General features: G+C 43.6%; 1 protein-coding gene across 2 annotated transcripts in view; it reads left to right on the forward strand.

The window, feature by feature from the left end:
- Nucleotides 1-20,299, forward strand: part of LOC122944558 (mitotic spindle assembly checkpoint protein MAD1-like) — a 381,207-nt gene that overhangs the window by 41,627 nt on the left and 319,281 nt on the right. For both annotated transcript variants that reach the window (XM_044302963.1, XM_044302962.1), the window contains exon 3: nt 734-790. In XM_044302963.1, the coding sequence (XP_044158898.1) occupies nt 734-790 (57 nt within the window). The remainder of the gene's footprint in view (nt 1-733; nt 791-20,299) is intronic.

Here is a 20,299-nt window from a genome sequence, read left to right on the forward strand (position 1 = left end):
GATAGAATGGATGGAGGGGCAAGGATGTTATTTTCTCCACAGTTCAATGTATTTGATTGTTTCTCAACAGTTGAACTTTTTTTTTAATTTTACTTATTTATCTATTTTTATCTTTTGGTATTGACCTGTCCTGTCCCATAATGGAGTGTAACTACCCAAATATGATGGTCCTTAAAGGAATAATCCCAAGATTTCATCTCATCTTCATTAGGAATGGGGGTCCAGCCATTGGGACCGCCACCGATCAGAGAAACAGGGGTCCTGTTCTCCCCCATCTATATGAATTGGCGGCGGTCAAGCATTTGTACTGTAGGGGTGGAACACAGGTCTCCTATCCTGTTGATGAGTTTAAATATTGGGATGGCCATTTTATGGAGTTGTCTTAAGAAGACGCCAAGTTTTGTTTTTTTTGGTTAGTTGTTTTTAGATTGCAGTTGACGTGAAGGCTTAAGATTTGGCTAGACTATCACCAGTCATGCATTTGTACCTGTTAAAACAGATGGTCAACCATGCAATACATAGATGGACCCTGTCGACCACAGTCTTTGTTATAGACCTTTCACTCTGGCTATAAGGGGGAGGTTCTGTGATGCCATATGCTTTAACCACACTCTGGAAAGGTGTTGTCTTAATAGGAAAACCCCTTTACGTTGGACATGGTCTTCAGGGCTAATGTTTGATATCTGTAGACCAGTGATGCTCTTCTTATATCCTTTTTCTATTTATATTCTAGGTTCAGTTGTCTCAGGCTCTGGAAGAAACTGGTTTGCAAAAGCAAAGGGCAGAACTGGTAAGTGATAACCATTGACATTAAGCCATAGCATTTCATTATCTGTCCACCAATCTAAAGAAATGATTAGTGATGTATCTTCTGAGGTCTGGTAGATATGTACATCATTCCCACTGATGCCTATAGTAGTCCCATTCCATCCCACCACTTTTTAATGGGACAACCCTTTTCATGATCTCTATACATACCACTATTTTTGAAACCACTAACAAATGATCAGTGGTTTTAAAAATTGTGATTTTCGGTCCAGTTGGTAAGGTATGTCCACATCAGATTTCACACTGCTCTATTGAAAGGGGTTCAAGGCATAGTGCAGGGCCGGCCAACCTGCTGCTTTCCAGCTGTTGTAAAACTAGAATTCCCACCATGCTCTGTTGTAGACAGTCTGGGCATGCTGGGAGTTGTAGTTTTGCAACAGCTGGAGAGCAGCAGGTTTACCATCCCTGGCATAGTGAAAAACCACAGCAGAAGTTGACATGTAGGTCAACTTTTATGTGAAGAATTTCCTTAGTATGTGGATGAGACTCATCAAATTCGGAGGGAAACTCCTCAGCATTTCCATCCTGTGTGAATGTACCCATAGGGTTCTGACATCTAGCTTCATCATGAGAGCCATATGCTAGGCAGCAATGCCCTGTGTTGCTGCTCTTCTTCCTTCACACCGGGCAACTATTATTATGTTTTTGTTTTTTAGGTGAAATTGCTCTCTTCTACCTTCTTCCTTTCCTTCTTTTTCTCACAAATACTGAAAGAATTCAGTAGCAACTAGGGTCTCATTTTCTGAACTTGTAAGCATTAGGCCACATGCACACGAACGTTGTGTTTTTTTGCGGTCCGCAAATTGCGGATTTGCAAGACACGGATGGCGTCCGTGTGCGTTCCGCATGGACAGCCATTGATATAACTGCCTATTCTTTTCCGCAAAATGGACAAGAATAGGACAAGGTTATATTTATTTTGCGGACCACGGAATGGAGCAACGGATGTGGACAGCACACGGAGTGCTGTCCGCATCCAAGCCGCAAAACTCGTGTGCATGAGGCCTTAATGAGATTTCTCTATCGGTTTTCTAAACCTTGTGCTCTTCCATTTAGTTTCAAGCGGTGATTCCTAGTGGTTGTAATTAGGATAAATTACCGACATGTAAAAATCTCTCCGTTCCAAATATAACTTTAGCCAATCGATCTCATATTTCTCCTATTTTTGTGAAAGAACGAGTCCCTGTTAGTGTAATTCACTGAGGTTTGATCAAGCGCTGCCCCGGGGGCTTTTTAGCTGTGCGGAGGAAGAGATTGAGATGCAGAAGCGCATGGATTGTACAATCTGTCATGTTTTTCATTGTCTCTCATTTAGCTTAAGGTTTGTGCGGATCCTCCGGGATCTCAGTCTTTGCTAATGGCCCCTGTGTCCCAGAGGGAGAAGCAAGCATTCATTTTCCTGAAATACAACTTTAATTTGTTAGGGGAAAAAAAATGGCATCCGCCTTATAACCTAATCTACATGGTATATACATTAAGCCTTTCAGATGGGGAAATGGTCTGTCTTTTGTCAGTATCAACATAATGACTTGTGCAAAACGTCTTCTCTCCTCCAGGTTTATATGTGATATTGTGACACGTATGTGAAATCAAATGTAAAATAACCAGTTCCATAGTAGCATAGCACTATATTGTTTGTCTATCTGCCTATGTATCTATCTCGCCCGTGATTGACTGGATCACCACCAGACCTAATTGCAGTCAATGGTGATCTGGCGGTGAAGTAGAGGATCTAGTGCCAAAACAGCCGGCTGGATCTCCTAGCCTTGCCTATCTTTTTTCCACTGTCTTCCTCTTCTCCCTCTTTCTTCTTTTCTCTCCTGTCTCCTTGCTCTCCCTCATTTCTCTCTCCCTTCTCTCCCTCCCTTCTTTCGCTTCCCTCACTCCTATCCCCTCTCCCTCCTTTGTGCTCTTCCTCCCCTTTTTGCGTCTCCATCTTTCCTCTCTTAGATATCTTTCTCCCTCTCCCTTTTCTCTTTCCTCTCAATCTGCTTACTTACTAGGAAGCAAATGTGCACCTTTCGAAATAGTCAAGACCACCACACAAGGGTCCGCTGCACCGTATACTCCCATTGATTTTGATAGTAGCACTCTGCACGACAATGTAATTCCCTGCAACCATCTATGATATACTGAAGCTAAAACGGTTGGTTTTTGTTAACACCCCTGTACTGGGCCATCCTTTAATAACAGGTTTTACTAGTTTTAACACTGATAACATATCCTCCATAAGTGTGTTAGTCAGAGTCTAACCATTAGATCCCCATCAATCAGGATAACAAAAGTCCCTTCCCTTTACAAGACATCATTTCTGACTCTGCTCCTTGACTTTGTTTAGAATGTTGTCATATTTGGTGAAATAGTTGAATCTAGAGTTTTAGCCTTTTTTTTTCTTTTTACAGTGCTCAATGTAATTTAGCCGTAAAGGAGGCAAGGCCTAAAGCTCAATTTTTTGCACCAGAATGCGTCATAACAATCTATAACTACGGCAACTAAAAGTTGGCTTAAACTTTTAGTCCCATAGTCTATAGATGTGCGAGATTTCTCATACAACCTGAGCCGCTTGAATAATTCTAGTGCATTTAAAGTTCCTCTGTCTAGATGTTTGGCCTGTCTAAGTAAGACTTAGATCCACAGCAGAAAAATCAGTGAAGAAACACCATGAAATACACTTCAGATCCCCTTCAGTGAATGTGAATGACACAGAGGAAAACACCCGTTTTCCGCTGCGGAATCGGTGGCTGATTTGGCCCATGTTGAACATAGCCTAATAGTAAATCTGGGCCACCGTTACTCTTGCCATTTGGCTGCATCTAGATTAGAGCTCAGCTCCGTGTCTGTAATAGCTGAGCTGCCATTTTAGATACAACCCACCGTTACAGTCCAGAGCTGTATTCATAATTCTGCAACCGTAAGAGCCAAAATAATTCAGCATACAATTTCTGCATAGTGCTTTCTGCATGCTGGTAGTAGAGTTGTATAGTAATCTGATGTAGGGGAAAGAGACAAGATGCTTATTTTTGTGCAGCCAGATGGCTTCCTTAAGAATTTTTTAAGTGCTGATTTTTCTTGTATCCTTATACAAAAGTCAAAATTATTGCATTACAGACATATAAAAAAACAATCCACCCGGATGTCTCTGCTAGCTGCCCGTGGAACCAAAAACGTTGCAGAAATTGGACAAGAAGTATACCTGCACACGTTGCGAATTCTCTTGTGGAAAAACCGCGGCATCGTACAGGACCAGCAAAGTGTATGAGATTTCACAACTATCACATACAATTTGCTTTCTCTTGCGGATTTTGAAATCTGCAGCATATACATTTTTTTTGCGCATATTTCACCCTTTTCAATGCAAGGGCGACATCCGCAGCAAAACTGCATCAGAGCCGCACCAAAACCCGCAAGTTACACGTTCAGTTTTTGGTGCACAGAAATCGCATGGAACTTTGTGCTGAATTTCTGCAAGACCTGCCCGCCCCCGTGTGCAGGTAGGCTAAGGTTTTTACATTTGTATTCTCTTGTTTTTGTTCTGTGTAAGTGCCGCCAAATAGTGCCATTTACATTCCGATGAAAACTAATTGTCCCCCCTTATATCGTAGTCACAATGCGCCCAAAGTTAATGCTGGATGCCCAGGCTCACGCTTCATACACACAGCCGTCAAACAAATGAAGTGCTCTCACCTGCTAAACTGGCAGAAAAATGTTTAATTTAGACCAGTTTCCAATTTCTGTTCTCTCCCACCTCCGTGGGCATCACGCAGGCTTCTGTACCTTTTCACAAACAATGTTTTCCTGTAATTTCACCAAGTTTGTTGGAAAATATTTGTCATGGAATTTAAATGAATGTTTTTGTGTCATAAACTGAAGCTGAAAGATTTTTTATTTATTTTTTTTTATTATTTTTGCTTTTAGATATTTACTAGAGTTTTCAGGTGGGTGAGGGTAAGCCTTCCAGCTGTACATGTACACGGTCAGCGGTGGGGAAGAGTAGACATAGACGTACCTCACATCTGAACCATGGCAAAGATACTTTATTTTCTTTGGTTGCTAGGCCAAAATATTTGCTGAGCATTATAGACCTTTTAGATATGGAAAGTCATCTAGTTAGGCCTTGTGTGGCTTAAAGGGGCTGTACTGAGTTATAGGTCATGTTGGTAATCTGCATGTACATTTCGAGATCCCCTCTATATAGCTTGAGAAAATGATATCTCAAGGATGTAAGCTTAAAGGAGTTTTCTGAGATTTTTTGGGATAGGTCATCAGTATCCATCTGATTGGTGGATGTCTGACATCCAACACCCCGCCGATCAGCTGTTTGGGAAGAAATTGGCGCTCACAGTAGCGCAGCGCCCTTCTCTCTGCTCATCGAGCACCTCGCCGTACACTGTATAGCCCATATGTTTGGCATCGCAACTCAGCCCCATTCATTTCAATAGGGCTGAGCTGCGCCTAGGCTTGTGACCAATGAACGTGATGTCACATGGCCTAGGCAAAGCTGCAAAAAGGCCGCAGCGCTGCTGCGAGCGCCAGTTCCTTCACAAACAGCTGATCGGGAAAGGTCCCCCACTGAGCAGATACTGATGGCCAATCCAAAGGTTAGGTCATCAGTAAAAAAAAAAATCTCTGAAAACCACTTTAAAAGTTGTTGTACAGGATTAGAAAAGCATGGCTAAATACTTCCAGAGGCATGCCACCCCCTGTCCATGGGTTGTGTCTGGTATTGTAGATTAGCCGCGTTGAGGTGACTGAGATTGAACTGCAGTATAACAAGCAACCTGTGGACTAATTTTGTTACGGTTTTTGGAAGAAATTGTTCACGGTCAGAAATTGGTCGCCCTTTTCTGTGCAGCAGCATTCAGCATGTCTCAGGCGAGACCCCCGCCGATCAGCTTGTGAGAGAGCCAGCCTCTTCGCGCCTTGCTAAGCATAGCGCCGTCCATTGTATAGTGGCTGGACTTGATATTGCAGCTGGTACTGCACCTGAGCCACGTGACTGATGAACGTGACATCACTGGCCTAGGGTAACCTGCAAATTACGTTGTGACACTCGCAGGAGCTCCGCCGCCTCCTCAAGCAACTGAGAGGCAGGGGTGCCGGGTGTCGGGCCCACGCCGATCAGATACTAATGACCTATCCTGAGGATAGGTAGTCGTAAAAAATAAATAAAAATAATGATGATAACGTTGGAAAATCCTTTTAATGAGCGTTGTCGTTCTCGACCGATTGCATTCTATCTAGTCTGTTTACTGTAATATGGGGAGAAAAAAAAGTTCCAACTTCTTTAGCTAATTGCGCGAGACAAGACAAAGGCAGTTTGACTTTCTGGTATTAATTAACAAATCCATCACTAATTACCTTGGATAAGCGCAACTCATGCTTCTTTCCCCAAACACAATTAATATGGCAACTCTAAGCGTCTGCAGGCCGCGCGGCTCTATCATTAACATACTTCACCCTAATTAGACGCGGCCAGGAGTGGTTGTAAGAATGAGTTTCTGATAGCGGCTACACAACATCAGCCAATGTCTCGACTCCTCAGAGGAATTAAGGGAAAAAGGATACATTTTCAGATGACAGCAGCAATTATGACAGAATTATAATTATCACTTTTTTAATTTTTTTTTTGCCGGGTGACCTTTTGCTTATTTGTTTTTTATTCGTTTGTTCTGTAATTGATATGCCTGTGGTGTGACTGAATGTTGGAGAGTCACCCCGAGGATTCACTTAGCGAAGGGATGAAGACACATTCATCTCCAATTTGCAAGGTATTACAGCCCACATGATCGGTTTCTAAAGGATTTCCTCTAGAGCCTGCAATCTGCTTTATAAATGGAGATGTAGTAACTTGGAGGGAATTCGGAGGTTGATATTGGTCTGTGTTTGGATAAATATTAGCAAGGTCTTTGAAAATCCAGGCCGGATCAAAAATGACTTCAATGTATTCAATATTTTTTATTCCTTTGCCCCTTGGCATTTATGGCATAAAATAAATCATGGAAGTATGGAGTGGGCTCAGGAGCTGAGTCCGCTCCATGTATGGTGGGTGCAGTTATCTGACTGGAGTGACTGGGATCAGAGAGAACTCTGATCACGGTTGTTCATACAGTTGTTAGCGACCACAGCATCTTAACATTTAGAGGAAGATGGTTTCCACGTGGTGAGCGTGATGATGTCACCGAAGGTCCTTTTCCAGCCAGGTTCTGCAAGAAGAAGAAGAAGGAAGACAAGCCCGGCTGCGCGATCAAGTGGATGAGGTGAGTTACATTTTTTGAATTTTTTTTATCACGCAATGGACCTTTTACTTAGCATTCTGAATTAAAGGGAGTCTGTCACCACATTTGAGCATATTAGACTGATCAAATAGCGTTATATGTGCCACCGAGAACTTAAAAACGGTACCTTTGTTGTATCTAATGGAGTTTTCTTTCAGCCAAAAATGAACTTTTAAGATTCTGTAAATGCGCCCTCTCAAGTGCCCAGGGCGGCGTCTCAATCGTCCGAGCCCCAGGCAGCACCTCCTCAACGGCTCATAACCCCGCCCCTCCGTCTGCCTCTGCCTGCCCGTTTACTCTCCTCCTCTCTCCTTTTCCACTGCGGCTGCGCGGTCATTCTCTGATAGGTGCAGATCCCACCTTTGGGACCCGCACCTACACCAAGAACGGAGCGGAGAAGTTGGTGGCCGGAGGACCCCGGGTTTCCCCAGGTTCAGCCACCACCAAGCTCTCTCCCCATAGAAGTGAATGAGAGCGGACCACGCTTGTGCGGCCACTGCTCCCATTCATTCCTATGGGTCCGGTGGAAATAGCCTTGGCCTTTTTCAGCGGCCCCATAGAAATGAATAGAGGGCGGCTGCACACCACTTTCAGGGCTCCGTTGTTCGTGTAGGTGCAGGTTACAGAGGTAGGACCCACACCTATTAGACAATGGAGGCATATCCTAGCGATGTGCCCTATTGTCTGAGATGGGAAAACCCCTTTAAGCCCCAAATGACCCCAGTAGCTCACCAATCTGATTTATTAAAGGGAAATATGTATGGTATTTAGTTAATTTTAAAAACAGTTTTCTTTGCTTTCTAAAAAAAAAACGATATTACAAATGGCATTTTCTGTGAACACAAAATAAATGTATGTATGTATATGTGTGTGTGTGTGTGATATATATATATATATATATATATATATATATATATATCTATCTATGTCTGAGTCATCCTTAACATGTGTTACAGCACTTTAAAATGATGAATGGTGCGCTTCCATACAGGAGCCGGAGGCTGTGCACATCTATTACTGATCATTGTTCATATCTATCTTAACATATATATAATTGTGTGTTTTCGTGGATCATGTTAAGAAAGATATGAACAATGATGGTGACACAAAGCAATAAAAATAAAATTATATATATATATGGATAGATAGAGAGATACACATTTTTTAATTGTTCTTACAAAGATTTTGGCTACAATAAGCACTAAAAGAGTTTTTCTAGAAATTGAACATTAATCTAGCCTAAGGACAGCCCATCGATATCAGATGAGAAGGCATCCGACCCCCCCACTGATCAGCTGTAGGAAGAAGCCGGGGTGCAATCATATTAAACGTATCCATACGCGTGCGTCATTGATATCGGTGTAAACTCGCCTTCTGAGGTCATGATCTGACGATCATACAGGAGCGATTGACGTTACATCGATGCCGCTTATCTCTTCCTGCAGAAGCAGTCTGTCACAGAACACTCCAGCCAGAAACTCTTTCTCCTATTTCAATGAGTGATTGTCTGATATTCAGCGCACACCCACCACAGATTCGACGGTGGATTTTACCATGAATCTGCATCGGAAAAGAGTTAAAATCCGTGAAATAAATGGACATGCTGCAGATTTTTAGCCCAGTGCGACATGTCAGTCTACACGAGGTGAATTTCCACAGCGTATAGATGAAATGTGTTAAAATCTCATCTACTTTGCTGGTACTGGATGTAGCCTAAAGAGGATCTGCAGCAGCTGATGTGTACATTATAAAGAATTATTTCCACCCTACTATAAATGGTGCCGACACTGTGGTGCATGTGTTTGGTCTATGGCATCCAGTGGGTATATACTGTGTATGTTGGATATGCTTTCTTCTTGTATTCTTTTGAAACAAATGATAACTATTATATCAGTGAGGGTCTGACAGCTGGGACCCCCAACAATCAAGATATGAGGTTCCATACCCCGTGAGGACCCCTTGGCTTAATGGGGCGACAGGTTAAAAGGGTTATCCAATCCTATAAAATGTCCCCTAATATACTTAACTGGGTACCCGCTCCCTGCGCTGCTCACCGGTGGTTGCGGGGGGCATGTGGGAGCAGCCAATGCCAGGCGGGAATAGGGACGAGCCTCCTTAGCGTCACCCGCGATGCTAGGGAGGCTCGTGCCAGTCATGGCCTGCCATTGGCTGCGACCCCCCAACACCAGATGTTTTAATCCGTGTACAGGGAAAAGCAGCATTGGCGGTGCGGGGGGCCCTGCATATAGTGGGATTTTTGTAGGATCGGATAACCCCTTTAAGAATGGTCCCCCCCTCCGGTCACGTCATAGCTGTGCGGGTCCCAGCAATTAAAACGCCACCAATCTAATTGGTCCCCCTTAGGGTCCATTCACACGTCCGCAAAATGGGTCCGCATCCGTTCCGCAATTTAGCGGAACAGGTCCGCACCTTTAATTTTCAATGGGGCCGGAATGTGCTGCCCGCATCCACATTTGAGGATCCGCACTTCCGTTCCGCAAAAAAATAGAACATGTCCTATTCTTGTCCGCAGTTGCGAACAAGAAAAAGCATTTTCTATGAGAGTGCCGGCGATGTGCGGGTCGCAAAATGCAGAACGCACATTGCCGGTGTGATTGTTTTGCGGATCCGCAAAACTCATACGGACGTGTGAATGGACCCTAATCCTGTGGATATGGCATAACTTGGTTATACCAGAATTCCTCTTTTAACTCACGTCGATACATGATTGCCACGTCGGTACGTCGCAGCTTATTAACTGCATGACAGAAGGGAAAGCCTGAACCTTCAGGTGAGTGCGACTGCAAAAGTGTTACTCCGAGGGTACGTCTGGAACGCAAGCGGCGGAGCTTGACTTCAATTAGATTAGGAGTGGAAGGCAGTACACGGGAAAACGTAACACTTACAGCTATTTTATAATGCTAGTTGGACTCGAGGGATCCGGCACCACATTCTACTCGAATTAAAAAGAAATAAACTGTCTGTTTAAAAGTTCAATTACAGAAATGAGCCGCCGCTGGAGCCGCTCTCATTAAAGTTTCATTGAACACTGGCTATTTTTCCCCCTACCTACCTAAAATTCCAATCAGCCGGATCTGTTCATCGATGGGATTCCATAGAGGATCTGCCAACACTTGCTTTAGATGGTGTTTACAATGCCTTGTCCATAGCAGATAGGTCATGGCTACAATTCTTTACTTTGAGGGATAGGATTCCCATTTAAGGGTCAAAGGGAGTAAAAAAAAAAAGTAACAACTCAATGGTTGCCACCCGCCATATTGCAGTGGATTCCATATTATTTTGCCTTCTATCATTGCTAGGCAGTGATGCCCATGGAGCAGACCTAGCGACGGATCTTTCAAAAGATACTAAATTCGAACATCAGAGACAGGTGGAGACCAAGATCGGAATCCAGAAGGAAAATGACTCCCACTTTCATGCTGATGCCCAAGGACCACAGAAATTTTTAATCTCCCTGGGTGTCACCTTAATGAATGGAACGGCGGTGTGCAAGTGTTGCCACTGCTCCATTCACCTCTATGGTGCTGAAGGTGATGGACGTGCACTACTGCTTCATTCACACAGGGACCTCTGTTCTCCTGAATAAAGGGCATCCCCGCAGGCAAACCCTGAGCAACAGTACATTTATCACCCATCCTGTGGATAGGTGATAAATATTAACTGGAAAACCTCTTAAAGGGGGTGTCTCACTTCAGCAAATGGCATGCATCATGTAGAGAAAATAAATGCCGGGCACTTACTAATGTATTGTGATTGTCCATATTGCCTCCTTTTCTGGCTGGATTAATTTTTCTATCACATTATACACTGCTCGTTTCCATGGTTACGACCACCATTCAATCCAGCGGTGGCCATCCTTGCACACTATAGGGAAAAGTGCCGGTCTATGCTCACTCTCGTGGTCCCAATCACCAGAGATGCCTTCACTTTTTTTTCTATAGTGTGCAAGCGCGGCCACCACTGCTGGATTGCAGGGTGGTCATAACCATGGAGACGAGAAGTGTATAATGTGATGTAAAATGAATAAACCCAGCAAAGGAAGCAATATGGACAATCACAGCACATTAGTAAGTACCTTTTTTTTCCCCCCTGTCTCTACATAAGTGCCTTTTGCTGAGATGACCCCTTTAATGGCTATGTACACCTTTTGGAGTCCATTTTTTACGATTGCATTTAACTTTTTTTGGCTAAAAAAATCATATTTTCAATTGGCCTTTATTAAAAATTTTGAGCTGTTCAGTCACAAAAGGTTAACTGTTTTTCTAGCTGTGTGATTGGTACTTTCACTTTGTGCTGGTCATCTAATTACCCTTATCCCTAAACTACTCAGAGGTCATAAACTTATTTAATAGATAAGAACTGAGCTATAATGAGTGTTTTTATAATGTGAGAGAGCAGAGATAAGGAGTCTGTTTGCTCCTCAGATGACGGAAAAGACAATCCACAGGCAGCTAGTAGATTGTCAGCTCTGTACAGAAAAAAATGATTCCATATTGTTTAACCACCTCCGGACCGCCTAACGCAGATGTGCGGTCCGGAGGTGGCAGCCCTGCGCACGACGACGCATATACTCGTCATCTCGCGAGGGCCGGGATTTCCTGTGAACGCGCGCACACAGGAACGGAAGGTAAGCGAGTGGATCTCCAGCCTGCCAGCGGCGATCGCTCGCTGGCAGGCTGGAGATCCAAATTTTTTAACCCCTAACAGGTATATTAGACGCTGTTTTCATAACCGCGTCTAATATACCTCCTACCTGGTCCTCTGGTGGTCCCTTTTGTTAGGATCGACCACCAGAGGACACAGGTAGGTCAGTAAAGTCGCACCAAACACTACACTACACTACACCCCCCCCCCCCCCCCAGTCACTTATTAACCCTTTATGAACCCCTGATCACCCATGATCACCCCATATAAACTCCCTGATCACCCCCCCTGTCATTGATCACCCCCCTGTCATTGATCATCCCCCTGTCATTGATCACCCCCCTGTCAGGCTCCGTTCAGACGTCCGTATGATTTTTACGGATCCACGGATACATGGATCGGATCTGCAAAAAGCATACGGACGTCTGAATGGAGCCTTACAGGGGGGTGATCAATGACAGGCGGGTGATCACCCATATACACTCCCTGATCACCCCCTGTCATTGATTACCCCCCTGTCATTGATCACCCCCCTGTAAGGCTCTATTCAGACATCCGCATGCTTTTTACGGATCCATGGATACATGGATCGGATCCGCAAAACACATGCGGACGTCTGAATGGAGCCTTACAGGGGGTGATCAATGACAGGCGGGTGATCACCCATATACACTCCCTGATCACCCCCCTGTCATTGATCACCCCCCTGTAAGGCTCCATTCAGACGTCCGCATGTACAAAGTCTCATATTCTACTAACTTGTGTCAAAAAATAAAATCTCCCATGAACTCGCCATACCCCTCACGGAATCCAAATGCGTAAACATTTTTAGACATTTATATTCCAGACTTCTTCTCACGCTTTAGGGCCCCTAAAAAGCCAGGGCAGTATAAATACCCCACATGTGACCCCATTTCGGAAAGAAGACACCCCAAGGTATTCCGTGAGGGGCATATTGAGTCCATGAAAGATTGAAATTTTTGTCCTAAGTTAGCGGAAAGTGAGACTTTGTGAGAAAAAAACAAAAAAAAATCAATATCCGCTAACTTATGCAAAAAAAATAAAAAATTCTAGGAACTCGCCATGCCCCTCATTGAATACCTCGGGGTGTCTTCTTTCCAAAGTGGGGTCACATGTGGGGTATTTATACTGCCCTGGCTTTTTAGGGGCCCGAAAGTGTGAGAAGAAGTCTGGGATCCAAATGTCTAAAAATGCCCTCCTAAAAGGAATTTGGGCCCCTTTGCGCATCTAGGCTGCAAAAAAGTGTCACACATGTGGTATCGCCGTACTCGGGAGAAGTTGGGGAATGTGTTTTGGGGTGTCATTTTACATATACCCATGCTGGGTGAGAGAAATATCTTGGTCAAATGCCAACTTTGTATAAAAAAAATGGGAAAAGTTGTCTTTTGCCAAGATATTTCTCTCACCCAGCATGGGTATATGTAAAATGACCCCCCAAAACACATTGCCCAACTTCTCCTGAGTACGGCGATACCACATGTGTGACACTTTTTTGCAGCCAAGGTGGGCAAAGGGGCACATATTCCAAAGTGCACCTTTCGGATTTCGCAGGCCATTTTTTACACATTTTGATTGCAAGGTACTTCTTACACATTTGGGCCCCTAAATTGCCTGGGCAGTATAACTACGCCACAAGTGACCCCATTTTGGAAAGAAGACACCCCAAGGTATTCCGTGAGGGGCACGGCGAGTTCCTAGAATTTTTTATTTTTTGTCACAAGTTAGCGGAAAATGATGATTTTTCTTTTTTTTTCTTTTTTCCTTACAAAGTCTCATATTCCACTAACTTGCGACAAAAAATAAAAAATTCTAGGAACTCTCCATGCCCCTCACGGAATACCTTGGGGTGTCTTCTTTCCAAAATGGGGTCACTTGTGGGGTAGTTATACTGCCCTGGCAATTTAGGGGCCCAAATGTGTGAGAAGAACTTTGCAATCAAAATGTGTAAAAAATGACCGGTGAAATCCGAAAGGTGCACTTTGGAATATGCGCCCCTTTGCCCACCTTGGCTGCAAAAAAGTGTGACACATCTGGTATCGCCGTACTCAGGAGAAGTTGGGGAATGTGTTTTGGGGTGTCATTTTACATATACCCATGCTGGGTGAGAGAACTATCTTGGCAAAAGACAACTTTTCCCATTTTTTTATACAAAGTTGGCATTTGACCAAGATATTTCTCTCACCCAGCATGGGTATATGTAAAATGACACCCCAAAACACATTTCCCAACTTCTCCTGAGTACGGCGATACCAGATGTGTGACACTTTTTTGCAGCCAAGGTGGGCAAAGGGGCACATATTCCAAAGTGCACCTTTCGGATTTCACCGGTCATTTTTTACACATTTTGATTGCAAAGTTCTTCTCACACATTTGGGCCCCTAAATTGCCAGGGCAGTATAACTACGCCACAAGTGACCCCATTTTGGAAAGAAGACACCCCAAGGTATTCCGTGAGGGGCATGGCGAGTTCCTAGAATTTTTTATTTTTTGTCGCAAGTTAGTGGAATATGAGACTTTGTAAGAAAAAAATAAAAATAAAAAATCATCATCATTTTCCGCTAACTTGTGACAAAAAATAAAAAGTTCTATGAACTCACTATGCCCATCAGCGAATACCTTAGGGTGTCTACTTTCCGAAATGGGGTCATTTGTGGGGGTTTTCTACTGTCTGGGCATTGTAGAACCTCAGGAAACATGGCCGGTGCTCAGAAAGTCAGAGCTGCTTCAAAAAGCGGAAATTCACATTTTTGTACCATAGTTTGTAAACGCTATAACTTTTACCCAAACCATTTTTTTTTGCCCAAACATTTTTTTTTTATCAAAGACATGTAGAACTAAAAATTTAGCGAAAAATTTATATATGGATGTCGTTTTTTTTGCAAAATTTTACAGCTGAAAGTGAAAAATGTCATTTTTTTTGCAAAAAAATCGTTACATTTCGATTAATAACAAAAAAAGTAAAAATGTCAGCAGCAATAAAATACCACCAAATGAAAGCTCTATTAGTGAGAAGAAAAGGAGGTACAATTCATTTGGGTGGTAAGTTGCATGACCGAGCGATAAACGGTGAAAGGAGTGTAGTGCCGAAGTGTAAAAAGTGGCCTGGTCATTAAGGGGGTTTCATCTAGCGGGGCTGAAGTGGTTAATAAAGACCAATTGAAAAAATGATTTTTAGCTCAAATGAAGTATAATGCAATAATTAAAAAAAAAAAAATCCCCCAAGGTGTGCATAGCCTTTAAGGCTTCATGCACATGATGATATTTTGTAAACCTGACCGTTCCCCATTTCTTGCAAATTGCACACAAACCCATTCTTTTCTTTTCTCTGAAAAAAATAAATAAAAATAGTTTGTTTTGTGAATCCATAGTTTGCAGACCACAGTTATGACACGGTTATCTGCATGAGGATACACAATATTTACAGAGTATTCTAGCGTCTCGGTGCTGCCCTTCGCGTGCCTGCTTCTCCTTTAATTACTGGTTAAATGCTGCCACTTCCATATTTTGGGCAGCAGGTTCACTCCAAGCTGAAAGCACAGCAGTCCCCTGCGCACAAATTGTAGTGGATGACATGGCGGCATATGTATTTACGTAGGCGCCGGCTGCGCTCATGCCATACCATAGCACACATTTTCCCATTTTGAGGTCTGGTAATGCACTTTACAGTGAAATTCCTGGAGCCGGAACAATTCCTCCAGAAGGAAAGCTCTGCGTTCTTTTGTGTTCTCTGGTTTTACTGCTCTAATAAACCAACGACTATGTCGTCTGCGCACAGCAGGCTCTACATTCACGGACCTTTAAGAGCTCAAGTGAGGCGGCATAGGCTCGGGCTATTTTTGTGTCTGTTTTATTTTTTTTCTACTCTTTCCTCTGGATTGTTACGGAACCCTTGGGGTCTGTGGGCCGTTAATCAGTTTGATGAATCAGGTACTGTCGGGCAGTTTAATTGAATGATACTGATAGTACATGACCGATAACCCTTAATTTGTCACTGGGCTCTCTGACCGCATTCTGGGAATAGCTTGGTGTCGGCATGTGACAGTATTGCCTTGATTGGGAAGGAATTGTGGATTACAGGGAAAGATCTGTTGCTAGGTTCCTTTTACTGTGGAAGGATTGAAACGGCTCTTGCAATATTAGAGCGTCATTACAGTGTTTTTTTTTATTTTTTTCATATTATCACTAGGGATGAGCGAATTGACTTAGGATGAAACATCCGAAGTCGATTCACATAAAACTTAGAATACAGTACGGAGCAGAATTCGGGTTCGTTTCCAAGGTACCACTTGGAACCGAAACAGAGTTCGGTAAAAGGTTTTTAACAGTAGAAATTAATTTCTGAAGTTATTACCCAAAGTCTTACGAGACTTTACGAAGTAATAACTTTGGGTTCTAGGAGCCAATACATTCTAATACTTAGAGCGTTCGCTCCGTACAGTATTTTAACAAAGTTTTATGCAAATAGACTTCGGATGTTTCATCCAACGTCGATTCGTTCATCCCTAATTGTCACAGCAGGCATGTTCAGGTTGATGGACTTTCACGCAATGATGTGACTTAACAAATTTCTAAATCACTTCATTTAAAAAATATGCCTGCATCCACCTGAAAAAAAAAAAAAAAGCTAAGTCATGACCGATGGGGTCTCACTTCCACCTCATTTGCAGTCCACTGCCTGTTGTCAGGCAAGATCTTTCCCTAGTAACAAAGACAGAGAGAAAGTGGGGGTGCTACCTGAGATCCTGCACATGATAAAACGACCGCTTCTGAATTCTCAGGAGCCTCGTGTGTGTCTGTAACTGTGATTTATCCCTCTTCATCTGTTCTGTGAGCTCCGGAGCTGGGGGAAAAAAACACATTGGAAAGTAAGGGAAAGGATGTCACAGCAGCAGTACAATGCTGACAGATCTCACAGAAAGAAGACACCCTTGCTTCTGAGTGAAATGCATCTAGCTGTGCAGCTGAAACAGTTAGGGAAGCCCAAACACCTGGCTCTCCACAGTTATGATTATACAAAGAGGCTCAGCCATTATGCAACTGTTTCTTTTTTTTTCTTTTAAAACTCAAGCACGCTTTAAGGATGTATTTAAACTTACATGTTGTGATTGAGTGTTATCTTTACTGGCGGTTCATTTTTAGCATCACACCTGCAGCATGCTTTTATTTTCCCCCTTTTTTTTTTTTTATATTGTGTGCAGATTGTATTTTGAAAGCCTCATCCAAATGTAGTGGGCCGTACATTACTGTGGATTGTAGTGCACAACTGGTTCCCGGTAATTCCACAATGTCTAGACCCTGCCTTAAAGTTATAGAGACATATCAAATTATTTAATTGGTGTTGGTCTGAGCGCTGAAACCCCCCCACTAATCACTAGAATGAGGAGAAAGAAGCATGCGTATGTTATACTCTTCTGGCTGCATATGATGGAATGAAGAGAGGCCCATAGACTGCTATTGAGCCTGTCTAGTGCGGTGAGAAGAGAAATGATATGCACACGCTTCTGTCTCCTTTTTCTAGCGATCAGTGGGGTTCTCAGAGCTCAGATCGCCACCAATCTGGCAGCTCTGCTCACATTGCAGTGAGTGGGAGCTGCGCTGTAATGAATAACACTCCCCACTACTGATGGGACGTAGCTGTGTAGTTCCAGCGCTGCAACAGCTGGTGCGGGGTGTTGGACCCCCAACTATCCACTTCTCTAGCATCACTGGGACACGTGCACTCAGCTTATTTCAAATTCATCCATTTCACTTCTATTTCTTTAGGACCTCAAGGACTTCAGTTTGACTTTAGTTATGAAGGATGAGCCCGACAATGCAATGTGTTGATGGACCTAAGAATTGTGTAGGCTTCTCAAATATATTTTTATATTTGGTTTTACTTTAATGTGTTCTCAGCTGTGATCAACTTCTAGGGTCTACACTCACACATCGATGTACTACTTGGAAATATCCACAGAAGAAAAAATGGTCAATGCTTGCTCTTTTGCCTCCATTAAGATCTTTGATTTCTTTAGCCACTGGGTTAGACTTTATGGCACGGGCATCGCTTTACAGTGTGGATAGTTTCCTCCAAATATTTGTCCAAATATTTTTGTACATATGGCTATTGTCTCTTTGGTGTACTCCTTTATGGGTTGTCAGTATTCAGCTATTTATTCCTTTGACGGTCATATTCTACAAAAACATACTTGAAGTTTTTCCCAAATTTGGTGGAATCTTGAGCTTTGGGCTATCATGGTGATGGAAACCAGACTAGAAACCAGACTAATATTGTTGATAGTAGAGTGGCTTAACAAACACTGGGAGCCCTTGATCCTAAATGGACCAACCGATGGTTACATCATAAGTGTGTCATCAGAGGAGGTCATTGTATGGAGGCACCACCCTAATGTCATCATGGATGGGCACCAGATACTATAAAATCCACTCGTTGATGCAAAAGTCATTGTTGGCAGCAGAACAAAGTCCATTTTCAGTTCTCTTGGCCCCCTTTCTGTTTTGTCATCAGAAGCCTCCCTAACATATTCAGGCCTTTAACTGCTTATGTCAGTGATTTGTACTCTTACTAATTGTTTTTCACAAATAACCCTTGAAATGATCATTAGTGCCAACAAATAAAGGCAGGCGAGTAACTTAATCAACACGACAGACAATAATCCTCCGAAATGTCAATTTACTGTTTCTGAGCTGCTGCATGAGGCCGATAATGCATCACAATTCCCTCATTCTTCTCCGGCCTTTGATGGTTTCATTGGAATTTATGGAAAGCCACAATCCGTTACGCAAATATAAGCCGAGCCGTTAAATTAACTGGTGCAGTAATGTATCGTCTCATCTCTGCTTCCTTTTTTTCGCTTTATTAAATTGAAATGGTCAGTGTAGTACTTTAGAGGGAAAATGCTCTTTAAAATGTTGTCAAGATTGACGAGGCTGCAGCGCTTATCTTTTTGTTATTACAAAGGATAATCCGCTCAGGAATGTAGAGTTTTCTGCAAAAATATTTGTGCTAACAATTACGCTTTCATAATTTTTTCATGGCTTGTCACGTTGTGACTTAAAGGGGAGTCTGAAAATTCTGCTCGGTCTGTAGGTTGCATGTCATAGAGCAGGAGGAGCAGAGCATGCATACTTTGGTAGGAATAGACTGTACAGCTTATACTTTATCTATTGAAATCCCTTCTACCTCTCGGCTGTGGAGTCCAGTTGGCGGTACCACTCGGTGATTGATTTCTGTATGCATGCTCATATAGGGAAGGCTGTAAATCATGGAGTCACTCTGCTCATTGGACTCACTATCTCTACATTAGTCATGAACCAGCGGGTGTGAACCCACTGTGCTACGTGACCAACCTCTTTTAAGGGCGTTGTCTAAGTAAACCTCTCGTTCTTCACAGTACCCCTGATGGTGGGGATGAGACTTTCCCGAGGGGAACACCAGGTCGCTCCCTGTTGAGGAGGATTGGCACACGAGGCAGCTGGTCCAGGGGTTATCAGTCCAAGGTACCATAGGTACAGTCGTAGTCAGCAGGCCGAGTCGTAACCAGGAGTGACAGTGCAGGACAGAAGGATGAGGTAGAGGCGAAGTCCAACAAGCAATGGGTCAGGGCAGGCTGCACAGGTACAGGTCGGTAAGTCCAGGACAGCAACAGGAGAGTCAAGAGAGAGCAGGTAAGGATCAAACGGGTAGCCTAGTCCAGAAATACAAGAACGGGTCAGGTATACAGCAACACCAGCACAGAAAACGGTAACCTTACAGGGCTCCAGATGGCGACCAAAATGGTTGCTAATGCGACCTAGAATTGCTAAATGGCGACTTTGTAGTCTTGTCGCCGTTTGTGCCTAGACCCTCCGCTGCTCTGCCGCTTTTACAAACTGACATGGCACGCGCTGCTCTCAGTGCGTGCCATGTTTTCAACAACACAGGTGAGAAGGAGGCAGTCCCTGACCCCTGCACCGCTGCTGCCGCTGCCACCAAGGGGCTGATAGCAGGGAGGAGCTGTGGCCACTGCGCCACCAATGAATATCATTTATGCCTAATACAAAAGCAGGCTGCGGGTGCTGGACATATCCCTTACACAGCACCCAGCCTCTATGACTGTGCGCTGCGATCCGCCGCTATTAACCCCTCAGTCAGTATCTGGTGTGGCCACCATTTCCCTCACGCAGTGCAGCACATCTCCGTCGCATAGAGTTGATCAGGTTGTTGATTGTGGCCTGTGGAATGTTGGTCCACTCCTCTTCAATAGCTGTGCGAAGTTGCAGAATATTGGCAGGAACTGGGACACGCTGTCGTATACGCCGATCCAGAGCATCCCAAACATGCTCAGTGGGTGACATGTCCGGTGAGTATGCTGGCCATGCAAGAACTGGGATGTTTTCAGCTTCCAGGAATTGTGTGCAGATCCTTGCAGTATGAGGCCGTGCATTATCATGCTGCAACATGAGGTGATGGTCGTGGATGAACGGCACAACAATGGGCCTCAGGATCTCATCACAGGATCTCTGTGCAT

This window comes from Bufo gargarizans, chromosome 8 (genome assembly GCF_014858855.1).
Source record: "Bufo gargarizans isolate SCDJY-AF-19 chromosome 8, ASM1485885v1, whole genome shotgun sequence".
Classification (NCBI taxonomy): Eukaryota; Metazoa; Chordata; class Amphibia; order Anura; family Bufonidae; genus Bufo; species Bufo gargarizans.